The 12,110-nt window shown below is 38.0% G+C and overlaps 1 protein-coding gene across 26 annotated transcripts in view; it reads right to left on the bottom strand.

Annotated features, from left to right (window-relative positions):
* The window catches only part of PCNT (pericentrin), a 70,144-nt gene that overhangs the window by 24,011 nt on the left and 34,023 nt on the right, over positions 1-12,110 (bottom strand). For 18 of the 26 annotated variants that reach the window (XR_014956793.1, XM_085585362.1, XM_021532568.3 and 15 more), the window contains 9 exons: positions 11,673-11,899; positions 10,264-10,426; positions 9,648-9,791; positions 9,286-9,324; positions 5,344-5,573; positions 4,751-4,870; positions 4,122-4,142; positions 1,847-2,074; positions 506-676 (listed from right to left, as the gene is read on the bottom strand). Coding sequence is in view for 25 of the 26 variants with exons in the window: in XM_085585362.1 (XP_085441488.1) it covers positions 506-676; positions 1,847-2,074; positions 4,122-4,142; positions 4,751-4,870; positions 5,344-5,573; positions 9,286-9,324; positions 9,648-9,791; positions 10,264-10,426; positions 11,673-11,899 (1,343 nt within the window). In the remaining variant the exon portion in view is untranslated. The remainder of the gene's footprint in view (positions 1-505; positions 677-1,846; positions 2,075-4,121; positions 4,143-4,750; positions 4,871-5,343; positions 5,574-9,285; positions 9,325-9,647; positions 9,792-10,263; positions 10,427-11,672; positions 11,900-12,110) is intronic. The other 8 variants (XM_021532575.3, XM_077785158.2, XM_077785159.2 and 5 more) reach the window with 3 other exon arrangements.

The following is a 12,110-nucleotide window of genomic DNA, read 5'->3' as shown; positions in this document are numbered from 1 at the left end:
GATCACTCCTGTTTTTCTTCTGTATACATCTTTAACTGGACTACATCACAGATATTTTAATAACAAACATACAGTGGGGTTGTATATGCATTTATACTGTAAATCCAGTAGGAGTTCCAGATATTGTGAGCAACTTCTCTGTGTTTCTTCTTAGCTTGACACAAGAATTCACCACAAACGTTATCTCAAAACAGACTAAATTACACCATTATGGTGTAGTAATATATAATAACTATCTAAAATAAAATTATATAATATAGAAATATATAAAAATTATATAATAATCATCTCTCACTCTCAAACAAAAACTTATCTACCTACTTCAACTTTGGAAGGAAAGGAAAATCAGTTTACAACTGACAGTGATCAGTCTCAAAGTAATGTGAATCATCACAAGACAGTTTCCAGCAGGAAGGGAGATGAGCACAGAACAAAGCAAGAAAAAGGAAAGTTCCTTGAGGCCAAAGCAACTCAAGAGTCTGTGGAACCCTCCCAAAGCTCTCACCTCTCTCTCCTTGGCCTGAAGTGCTTCCTGCTCTGCCTGTAGCTGCTCCTTCAGCACTGGGGCAGAAGTGCCATCCACTGGCACTCGGTGCCTCGCTTCATCCAGTTTAGACTGCAGGGCAGAGATCTGAATCAGGTTATTGTACTGCTGCTGTTGCAATGCCTCTTTATCCTGAAAAATGATTTTTTTTTTTTCATGTTAGAATTAACTGCTGTCAATGTACAAACCTACTTAACCAGAACAATCCTGTTGAAACATTTCATTGACCCTGACACACCCAGTACAAGAAGAAAAGTACATAATCCCAGTGGCCTATAAAGAAATAGGAATTCAAGACAACTGAATGCTTTTAGCTCATTTAAGTTTTTACCCCTTTGCTTTTTGTAATTCAAGTTCATCAACTTCAGAAAATTTAGCATTCAGTGATAAATTACACTTTCTCAGTTACACAACACTTCATATGTTTAAGAATATAACATCTTGTTCTTCTAGCCATTTCAAAATTTGTTATGATACCATATATGTGTCAAACTAAATCTGACAGATGGACACAGTTTAAGAAATTAAGAGTTCTGGGTAGGTCAAAACCTACTCACAAATACATCAAGTTCAGTCAGAATGTGATAAAGCAGCACTAAGTTTGTCCAACCTGTGATGTGCCAAGCTACTATAGCTTATTTTACTGAAAAAAATTGGTTTTTGATCTTCCTTCTCTCACAGTCCTTCTCAGAAGCTGGGTCAATCCAAGGGTAGGACACTGAACATTTAGTTTCAGATGGCAGGGAAAGTTACTCAGATGTATGGTAACTTTTGCTAAATGGATTGTAATTCTTAACCTTAGGCTGTGATTAACTCTGTAGTAGTAACTAAATGCTACAGGTTTTAGACTCTGGCAAACAGATCTGGCTTCAGACCCAGAGCAAGAAAGGCTACAGATTAAGAAAATTTGATTAATAACACAGGTACTTCTTAAAAACCCTCAGTGTTTGATTTTCAGTAACACCACCTTCTCAGAAACTTGCAGACAAGCTCAAAAGCAGCTCTGAAACAGCAAACATGACAACTGTTAAAAGCAGCCTTGACAGTAGGACTTTGAGATGTACTTAGGTCTTATAAATAATATCTAAGTACATACTGCTTACAAATAGTATGTAAGTCTATAACGGACTTAGAGTTTGTAGAACCAGACATTATTTAAAACTGTGGCTGTGATATGTGCCATTAATACACCAGTTCAACTCACCACTGGGTGCCACACAGTGCTGCAAACACGACTGACAGCCCCCAAAAAGCCACTGCCATGTAATGGCAATCCCATTTAAATAAGGATTTTAAAATTACCTGTTTCAGTTCAGTTTCCACTTTCTTCATTTTCTGCAGCTGTTGTTCCAAGCTGTGTACAGTCTTTGAGACCTCAGCACCACTGAGCTTCAGCTCTTGGATCTGTGCCACCAGATTTTCTATCTCTTTATCACGAGCTGCAATTTCTTGGTGTTTTCGCTCCTTTTCTAGTAACAGTTTATTGTAGGCATCCATCTTCTCTTTTATTTCTGCTTGCAAAGATTCTACCTACACAGAAATCACAGTATACAGATATTCAGGCAATATGAACAGATTTCCTGCCAGTTGAAAGCAAGAGTCATTTCACATAGAAGGAGGTTTTACTACAGATTAAAGTGGTGCTAAAATCTCAGGTGAAAATAAAACTAAATCTGCATAGAAAGTAAGAAAAAGTTAGCTTTCTGAAATCTTGTTTTCCAAATGCAGCAGCTCTTAGATACATGTTTGATTACTCTCTTAACATCTGCAGTACTCTCAAAGTACTAGATGAAGGTATACTCTCAAAGGAGGGTTTTGGTGACAGGGTTACTTGGCTATCAGATTAAAAACTCACCAAGATTACACGAGTTATTAATAATAGCAATGGATTTATTTCTGTAACCTCAGAACCCCCTCTTCCAATACTCCAAGGAATCCCAGTTTAGAGGAAGATACCAAGAACTGAAGGATAAATATGCAGAGAGACTCCCAGGAGCCAACATAGGACAGGTATATTGCTTTCCAAAAATAATTTAAATATGAAGTGGATAGAAATTTTGAATTTTAGCTGCAGGAAAACAGTCATTCATTAATCCCAGTAATCAAGGTGAAGGCAAAGCTAGGAGCTTTGGTGTGACAGACTATCTCAGGGTGTGAAAAAGTCATTTAGCATAGTGAAAGCAAGCTCAGACAGGAAAGCAGTGGGAATGGTGAAGTAATTTGGTCAATACCCATGAGCAAGGAAGATGGGATTTTACAAAATAAATGTTTTGTTCATCAAAAAGTGTCTGAATTAATGTAAAACCCACTTCAATATTATGAAATAAAAATTCTTTGCATTAACATAGGTTTTTAGATCGTCAAAGTATTGCGCAGATATTACTAAAGCAGGAAAATGTGCCTGAGCAAATTGATGAGTCAAACAATAAACATGGAGGGTGGTTAAGAAAACCAAAAGTTATGAACATTACATTTTCAAGCTGCTTACAGGCACAAGCATGTGTCTGTATCTTACTCCCATCTCATCTCATCAGCATCTGACCACTGCTAACCATAACACAGGTCTTACAGTAAAGCTTTTGGGTATAGAAAAATATCCTAGAAGTCTAATCTTTCTAATGCTACAAGATTTTGGCATCAGATTTCCCAAACTATGATACTTCAAACATAAAAAACACATTTTTAACACACGTTGCTAGAAAGCTGGTGCTGCAATCCTGTAGCTAACAAAACACTTCCACATAACCTTCACTCTCACAGTGCAGCTGCCAAGAACCAGTCAGCACTCTTTCCACAAAATAATCCCACTTACACATACCTTGTACCTAATAAACACCAGAGGGGGGAAACTTGTTATAACTGCTACATGCAGAAATCAGGAGTTCACTTGAGCTGATTTGGAGTGAGTTAAACACTTACTGATGTTACAGCTGCATTAAACAACTGAACAAATACTGACATTTCCTGGCAGAGAATGCCTGCATACCTCACCCTACCCACAAATGTCACATGCTTAGTTACCATCCTTGTGTGTTTTTCTCCAAATAAGTTTTCATCCTTTCCGAGAGGTTGCAAAGCTACAGCATTTATTTTTTCAGCATGGAAAATTAATTCCCTGGAAATTCATTCTATTGAAGATATGGATGTGCAACTCTAACAATGAAGTACACAATTCCATTACTATACATAAATAGATGGAAATTAATTTAACTACTTTACAAGTTTTGATAACAGCAAGACCACAAACAAAAGGCACAGTTTTATCATCACCATTCCAGTATCTTTGTTTCAGGCTCCAAACCTCAACTTCTCCTTTAACACCAAAAGGCTGTTTCAGTGAATAACTGCCTGTAACACCTCTCAGCAATAAGCCAGGAGAGCTAAGTACTTCTGTAGAGGAAATTACAATGAAAGCAGTTGTTCATTCCCTGCAAGAACTCTGCCACCTTAAAACCTGTATTCTTCACTCCAAGTCCCACCTTGACATATCAAGAAGAGGAAAAAAGCTAAAGCATATCGAGAAGGGATTGAAAGGAAAAGGAAAGAAAAGTTGAGACATTCATGCTGTTTTCCATACCTGTAGAATCAATTCATAGTTCTGTATAATGTTCATTTATGTGGGAAAAAAAAAAAAACAATCAAAAAGAAAAAAAAAGCAAAAGTTAATTTTGAAGCCAAGCAACAAACAAACAAAATTGTGTAAACAAGGACTCATTTATAAACTTAAATAGAATGAGGCATGCAGGCAAAGGACATCTCCATTACAATTGTTTAGGTGGAAAAAATAAACACATTTAGAACCCAGAAGTCGTTCCTCTGAGGTACTTTTTAGAGTGGAGTGTCTGCAGTGTTGTTGTCCTCCTTGGTTCATTTAAACCAGGCCCAGGGGTTCCTTTAAACCAGACTCAAACTTGACTGTAAAGCACATGCAACAGTTCTTTCCATCTCCATAACAAATAATATAAATAACAAATAACATACATTATATAAACAAAACATAACATTTCCATCTCCATAACAAATATTATAAATAATCTAAGTGCACCCTCATTGCCTAAATGTAGTTCAATCAGCTGGGGAAAAATCTGCTCTCTGGGTAATAGAGGAAAAAAAGTCTCCCAAGAGCCAGATCCCCCAGAACATAGTGTCTTGGTATTTAATTGTAATATACAAACTCCATTAGCCACCAAGTCTGATTTTACTCACCCTAGGCTCTCTGGACTGTCCTGCAGTCTGAGATTTTGCTGACAGTTTTAACTGTTCTTCCAATTTCTGAATTTCCTGCTGAAAATCATCGCGTTCATGTTCCCTTTCTATGGCTTGTTCCTGTAAAACCAGCCAGAGAGAAACAAAATCTTTTTAAAGACTTCATTACAATCCTGAGTACAAGAATAATTGGGGTTTGTTGTTGTGGTGAAGAAACTGATAACTTAAAAAATAATTAACTAATTATTAAAAATTAATCAAGACTACCTTCTAGTAGTCCTAAAAGCACATCTACAGTGACAGGGAAATAAAAAAAAAGAGAAAGCACCTTTCTGATTTCAACATGCATATAAACTACAGTTAAATTTTTATTAAAACAATTTCATTTTTATTAAAACTAAAAATTACCCTGCAATACTACAAAAACCGAATTGAAAATTTAATTTTTTTTTTTTTCCCATGAAACTAGAATACCAAGGTCTTAATTTCAACCAAAACTGAAAACAGCCCATTTTGGGAACCACCTTTCATGTGTCAAACTAGGATGAGAATTTATCACCTCCAAACCCATGGAAATGTGGTCTCTTACTTACATCCATGAACTGCCGCTGGTTTTTAAGCTGCTTTTCAAGAACTTCAATTTGCTGTTTTAATTCAGTAATCTCCAGTAACTTTGTAGCCAGGTCTTGGTTACTTTGCAGCTGCTCTTCCAGTTCCACCTCCAACACCTTCATCTGAGAGCGTAAGTTGGAATGGTCCTTTTCTGCCTGACACTGAAGCTCAAGTTTCTCCTTTGATAAAAATTCTACTTCCTTGAGTAGACCTTAGAAGAACACAAAAATAGTAAAAGCTGTCAGTGGAGAGTACAAAAGTCAAAGATTTCAGATGAGATTAAATTTGGGTATTTTGGACAGAATCAAAACAACGAAAAATATTTATTCTTGAGGAGGGCTGTAAGAGATATCCTATACTGCTCTGCCTTAAATCCTTGCCGCTCTTCTGTCCCAAATCCCTCCTTAACCAAGCCATCCAACACAGAACTGTCAGTTCCTCCAAACTCTCATGCAAAGATCCTCCTTAGCCATCCAATAGCCAATGTTGGGCTAGTTTTTCCATTACTCCTGCCTTGTGCCATGCTGGATACTGCTGCTGCCATCTATACTGGTGAGAGAGCACCCAGACCATCTTTCCAGTGGCCACGGGTACCCAGCCTGACCCTGAAACCAGCTGCTATGAAAAAACAAAGTTACTGTATTTCTCTGAACCTGAGTGGGGATTAAAACCCAGAGAAAAACCATGCTTACAGAAAATCAGTCCAGTTCTGAGGTTATAAAGGGAAGAAAGATGGCACATATTTTCCCTATGCAGAAAAAGAAATTCCAAAAAGGGAAGCGTACATAGCTGAAATTATTTAAGTTATCAAGAGTTAATTTACAGCTACAAACTACATTTTCAATCAATTGGATGCACTGAACACACTGCTTAGGAGACAAAAACTGAAGACTTTACTGTGAACAGTCTTGGAGAAAAGCTACTTTAATTGTGAATATAGTTAGTAACCTGAAGATGAAAAGCCTGTCTCTTTTGTAGCAAAGTAAGGTCCTGCAAGAGCTCATGATTTTACTTTTCTAATGTTCCATTATTCACCTTATATGTTTTTGGTCACAGGTTATAGTTAAGTCTGTAATCCAACAAGGACCTTAAGAAATCATCCAGTCCAATTTCCAGAACAGACAATTCCCTTTTTGATAGTACGAACAATACAATGCATGTGATTTCTGACCTAATGTCATTACAAGCTGCTCTTACAAATCTTTGCTACCACAGCCTACCTACAATATTTTTTCTAGGGCTTCATTATCCAGAGATATCTAATGACATTTCTAGACCCTTGATACTAAGCAAAAAAATCATGAAAATGTCTATGTTAATGTATAAAAAGAAAAGTGTGACAGGCTTGGCATAATGCAACAACATTCACACTACACATTGGGGAAAATGTCACCACAGTGAGGATAATGGAAAACAATGTGAAACGTCTGTGAGTTCATAGGCTCTGGAAATCAAAAAAAGCCAGACAAAGAGAAACAAGGAAAGTTTGGGACAAAAACATGGACTACATGAGCTCTTGAGGTAAACAGCAATCCTGTTGTGGATTACAGTTACACTCCAACTACATTTCACTCCAAGCACTAATTATAGCCTATGTAATAACCACAATGCAATCACTGTGCCACATTGCCTACTTTTTATTTTATTTTTAAATAATCACAAGTTCATTTGGTTGTGGATGTAACTCAGGCTCTGGCAGCATGCATTAAGTGAAGACTCTGCCCTAATTTCTTTTCCAATCCCCCTGGAGCTGTGTTATACATATCCTATAGTATATGTATCATGTAATGCAACAGAAAAAAAAACCCACAAAAAGCAACAACAGCTGAATTCCATTAGAACATCCAATCCCAGCCACAGCTGCATGACAGATTATCTTTTGCCAAGCAAGAGATGGGAATAATGTCAATAAAATAGCACTCTAGTGTATTTACTAATACATGGTGCAGAGAGGAGGGCAAGGTCAAGTGCTGGAGATATTTGGGCACCCAAAGGAAGGTCATCGATTTAGACTGACTCTGAGAAAGAAGAACAAGTATTTGGAAAAATAAGCACAAGAATTTTGCCTCCGATATCCTAAGAAACATGGCTGATGGCTTCTTTTTTAGCTTCCAGAGGAACACTAGTGCTTTATGAGGAACAAAATACTGATTTGGTAACACTGACCTACACAGTCACAGTCACCTCCTCAGACAGAAGTGGAAATTAATTAAAAAAAATAATTAGGCAAGCAGATATTACCTGGAATCAGCAGTATTTCATAGAAAGCAGTTGTCAAATTTTGGCAACTTCTAGGCTCAATCTTTCTGACAAATTTTTTTTTAAAGCACATGTTCCCCAAGTGTATAAATAGAATTTCAAGCAACACACCAATAGATCATCAGCTCACAGATTTGTTTCTTTGTAGAGACAAACCTATTTTATTAATGCTACTGCACATCATGCAATTCCCCTTAGGAGAGGCTCAGCACACCCCTTCCCACTCCCCAGATCATTATCAAATGCCAAGCTCCATTCCAAAAGAGTTTTAATTAGCAAGGCCAATCTACTCACATTAGTACTCCACATGAAAAACAGGAGGAGACGTCAGCTTTTCAAGGAATAAGCCCATGTCAATCAGCTCCAAACAATATGATTTATATTTATCATGTTTTCCACATACTACAAACAATTTCAAACCTGAGGAAGAGTACTAGTGATAGTTGGGGTGAGGCAAAGGGGATGGATTTCAGGACTTGGCCCTTGCAGCAAAAGTAACTGTTCAAGTTCTAAGGAGGTGCTGGCAAGAGCTGGGCTGCAGCTCCTGGGAGAATGTCAATCCCAAAATATACCATAACCAACTTGGTTCTACAGAGGGCAGCAGCAAATTTCAGGACAGTGAGGTTGATACCAAAAATAGGTTACATTAAAAATAGTGTTTGAGGGAGATTTGAATGGACAGAAGGAATAAAAATACAGTAATGGGTAAGAAAGCTCAGTGCAGCTTTTTGACTCTTAACAGGAATTTACCTACGTAACTTTTTATTCACCTTAGTGATTTGGTTAATCAGTTTAATCACACTCTCTGGAGAAAAGAAAATCCAGAAACAAGAGACAGTGAATATGCAAGAATCTATGAATGTATACATGTGTGTAAATAAAATTAATCTAAAAAACAATAGGAGAATTATATTTTGAGTAGACCACAAAATAATAACGTCAAGTATGAACTTATCTGATCTAAATATTAGCCACTCAGTAGTTAAGTAGGCAAACTTTAGTTCAGGAGGAAAATAAAACTTGTCTTTCAATTTGTCATCTACAAATTTGACTTCCACTTGACTTGACTTCCAAAATTAGTGTATAACTCTATGGATCCTTCCTGCTTATTTCTGGTTTCCTCTTTCATTTCTTTACTAGCCTTCCCTACCATTGTGCTTGCTTTTTTTCTGACCTACCAATCCTTTCAAGTTACATTTCTCTCATCTTCTTTAGACGTGCTTCAGTTCTTGCTGTACTTTTTTTAGCTCACAGATTGATGCCACCTCAAATATTTTTCTTTTTCCTTCCCTTCTTTAACTTCATTTACTCATTTTGAAGCTGACTTTGTATCACTAGAAGTTCACGCCCAGCTTGCAACCTACTCCATCCTCTCAAAAAAATGAAGCATGCAAAATCAAAGACAGTGGCACAGTGCACTTTAAGCCTGATGGCAGCAAAACATCTTTTCACTTCAAATATTCATTACTGAATTGAATAGTCTGAATTTTGCATCATGGAAGTCATAGCTTTTTCTGGCCAAGATACTTTTAAACCCAGTAACGTGTTGGGCCTAATTTTTAAGTACTATTCCTCATTGTTCAAATAAAATAAAAGTTATCAATTTATTCACTCGGTGTTACAGCAACACAGCAAGAAACAAATCCACACTTGTCATTACAAACCTGAACCTTCTTTTTGTGCAACATTAGCAACAGGTGTTCCTAGAAATCAAAACACAGACACATGCACAAGATGAACAGGGCATTGTGATCCATTTCATCTTCTGGACCATCAAAAATGTGTATGGAGCACAGACAGTGCTGACCTTCAGGCATTTCACCTTTACTGTGCCACAAAGCTCCTGATGACCTTGAGCCATATCTGGAGTGCTTTCTCCCTTTACAGGAGACCCTCTCACCTGTGTACCAGGCTGAGATGCTCATTAGGTATCAAGACAAACTGATCCATGACAAAAGGACATTGCAAAGTGCCCTGACTTGAGACAACTTTGTTGTGAGCCAAGAATGCTGTACCCTCTGCTCACCAAGAATTGCCTGCTCCTGGGTCAGCTCCTGGAAGCGTTCCCTCATGTTCTCCAGCTCCACAACAAGACGACGCTCAGATTCCTCTTTCAGGTTTAAGGCCTCTTCTAATGCAGCTTTTTCTGCAACATAACCTTCAATAATACCTGGAAGCCAAGTCAGAATGCAAATAAAGCCATACACAAATTCATTTATTGAGAAAAAATAGTGTGAAAATATGAGTAAACAATTTTTGCCAAGCAATGGAAGGTGACATAAAAAGGAAGACTAAAAGATGATTTATGTTTATACTATGGCTAGGCTTTTGAAGTATCTTAAGGAATAAAACATACCAGTTAATGTATTCTAAGATTATCACGATTTTACGAGGCTGACACATCACAAAGTGTCTCCAAATCAGTAGGATTCAAACGGGGATCATGAAGCTTTGATGGCCTGGGATGAGCTTACAACACATCCTCTGCCAAGGGCTGATGTTTCAAGAAACAGAATCTCCAGAAAGTAAGTTCAAATGATAGATTTAGAGCCCAAGAAATCCAGGAAAGCACATCATAGATATTGGAAGGAACAGGCTGTGGGTAAATGACACTGCAATCTCACTCAGGCTCTGTTGCTTACCCTCTGCCTTGTGAAGCTCTAGTGCCAGCTGGTTCTTGGCCTCACTCTCCTCACTGAGGCACTCCATCAGCTCCTGGTGCTGACTCACCACCTGCGCTGTCTCCTGATTGCGGCGGCTGAACTCTTCCTCGAACTGCGCGTGGTTTTCATGCATCTTCTCTAGCTGCAAGTGAGAAATTGCCCCAGCATCAGACCTCAGATGCACATGCAAGGTAATAATACTGCAGACATTGCAACAAAATCTCAATTTTTAGTAACATTCGTGCATTAAGGATCAAGTTTTGAAGTTTCATTTCTGTACTAAGCCGACTTTGCCCAAAACCTTGGGACACTTTGTTGAATCCCTGTACTTGCATACCATTATTTTTGCCACAAGTCTTGCTTAAGAACATAAGTTTCTTCACTGCACACAAAAAGAAATACATCTCTATTGGCTAAACTGCTTAGCTTGACACTTCCTGAGCCACTTGAAATTCAAAGCATCCGTACATTTAAATTCTTTAAGAGATTCAGTCACATCTAATAGACAGTGAAGTCCATGTATCATCAGATTTCTGAGGAACTACACCATAAGGAAAATATGCTGGATCACAACTGATAAAGGTAACCTAGAACCCAGATCTGCCATGGCTTGGGCAAGTGTTTTAACCACCAATTAACTATGTCTCAGTAGAACCATCACCAGTACCTAAAAGGAAATTTATGCACTTCTTCCTAGGAAGGATTTTTTGAAGATGGTGAAAAAACATTTCACACAGGCAGGCACATATCTCTGGATTCCACAAAATACCCAATGAGTAGATTAATTTCAGACATGTTTTTCCCCTTACCATCTTCTTTTCACTTAGGGACTTACCCAAACAAATAAATTATTGTCACACTAAATTAAATCCTCAGATGTATACAGTGCTTGCGCATCTACCCCAGATGTGCAATCTAGACACTGCAAAACTCAAGTCTGGAATTACTCAAGTTCTTTTATGATACTGAGTGCATCTCCTTTTGTCACAATTAAAGCAGCATGTAATTACAAGGATGTTCGTTTCCCCAAACATTTTGACATTGGACTGAGTTTTCCTGAACCTACTTATCAGTGCTGAAAAGGCATCAGTGTGAAGTGTGATAAAACCCCCTCAAAAAAAACTCCTGGTCTCCTGAAGTTACCAAATGAATTTAAAATCCTATTTTAAATCTACTTAAAGTGACCAATCTATTGCCTCCCCAAAGGATCTGTTAAAAGGTTAAATACACAGCCTTAAAACTGATTTCACATTTTGTTATACACAAAATCCTGGAATGATTTGGTTTGAAAGGGACCTTTAAAGACCAGCTAGCTCCAAACCCTTGCCATAAGCAGGGACATCTTCCACTAGACCAGGTTGACTCTGCAGAGATTAAAAAAGCTTTACTTGTTTAGTTGACTCTGTAACCAGCTCCAGAAGTCTCTCCACCGCAGTGCGCAAACGATGACAAATTTTCAGTATCGTTTCTTCACTTTCACATGCCAATTCTGGCTTTGCAAAAACACTTTCACATAAGTATTGGCTCAACTCAGACACCTCGTCAGTCCCTGGAGACAGCTGGTTGTGTTCTGTGAGGGTTTCATCAAGCAGCTCCTCTACTGAAAGCAAGGAAGCTATTGAAAAACACAGAAAAGTCACAGCTAGCCACAAAACTGGTCACCCAGAAGACCGACATCAGGCAGTGACATGGTCCTGGACATGTACTACAAGATGAAAACTTGGACCCATCAACAACTCAATGTTGAAAAATCATGAGGGTTTTTCACAAGGTTTGGCAATCTTGTGCTATCCATCAGGACCTGGAACTCTGAATTCACCAAGTCT

This window comes from Lonchura striata, chromosome 7 (genome assembly GCF_050655825.1).
Source record: "Lonchura striata isolate lonStrDom1 chromosome 7, ASM5065582v1, whole genome shotgun sequence".
In the NCBI taxonomy this organism is placed as follows: domain Eukaryota; kingdom Metazoa; phylum Chordata; class Aves; order Passeriformes; family Estrildidae; genus Lonchura; species Lonchura striata.
Note: the sequence above shows the minus strand (reverse complement) of the source record. Positions and strands in the feature narration are given on the sequence as shown.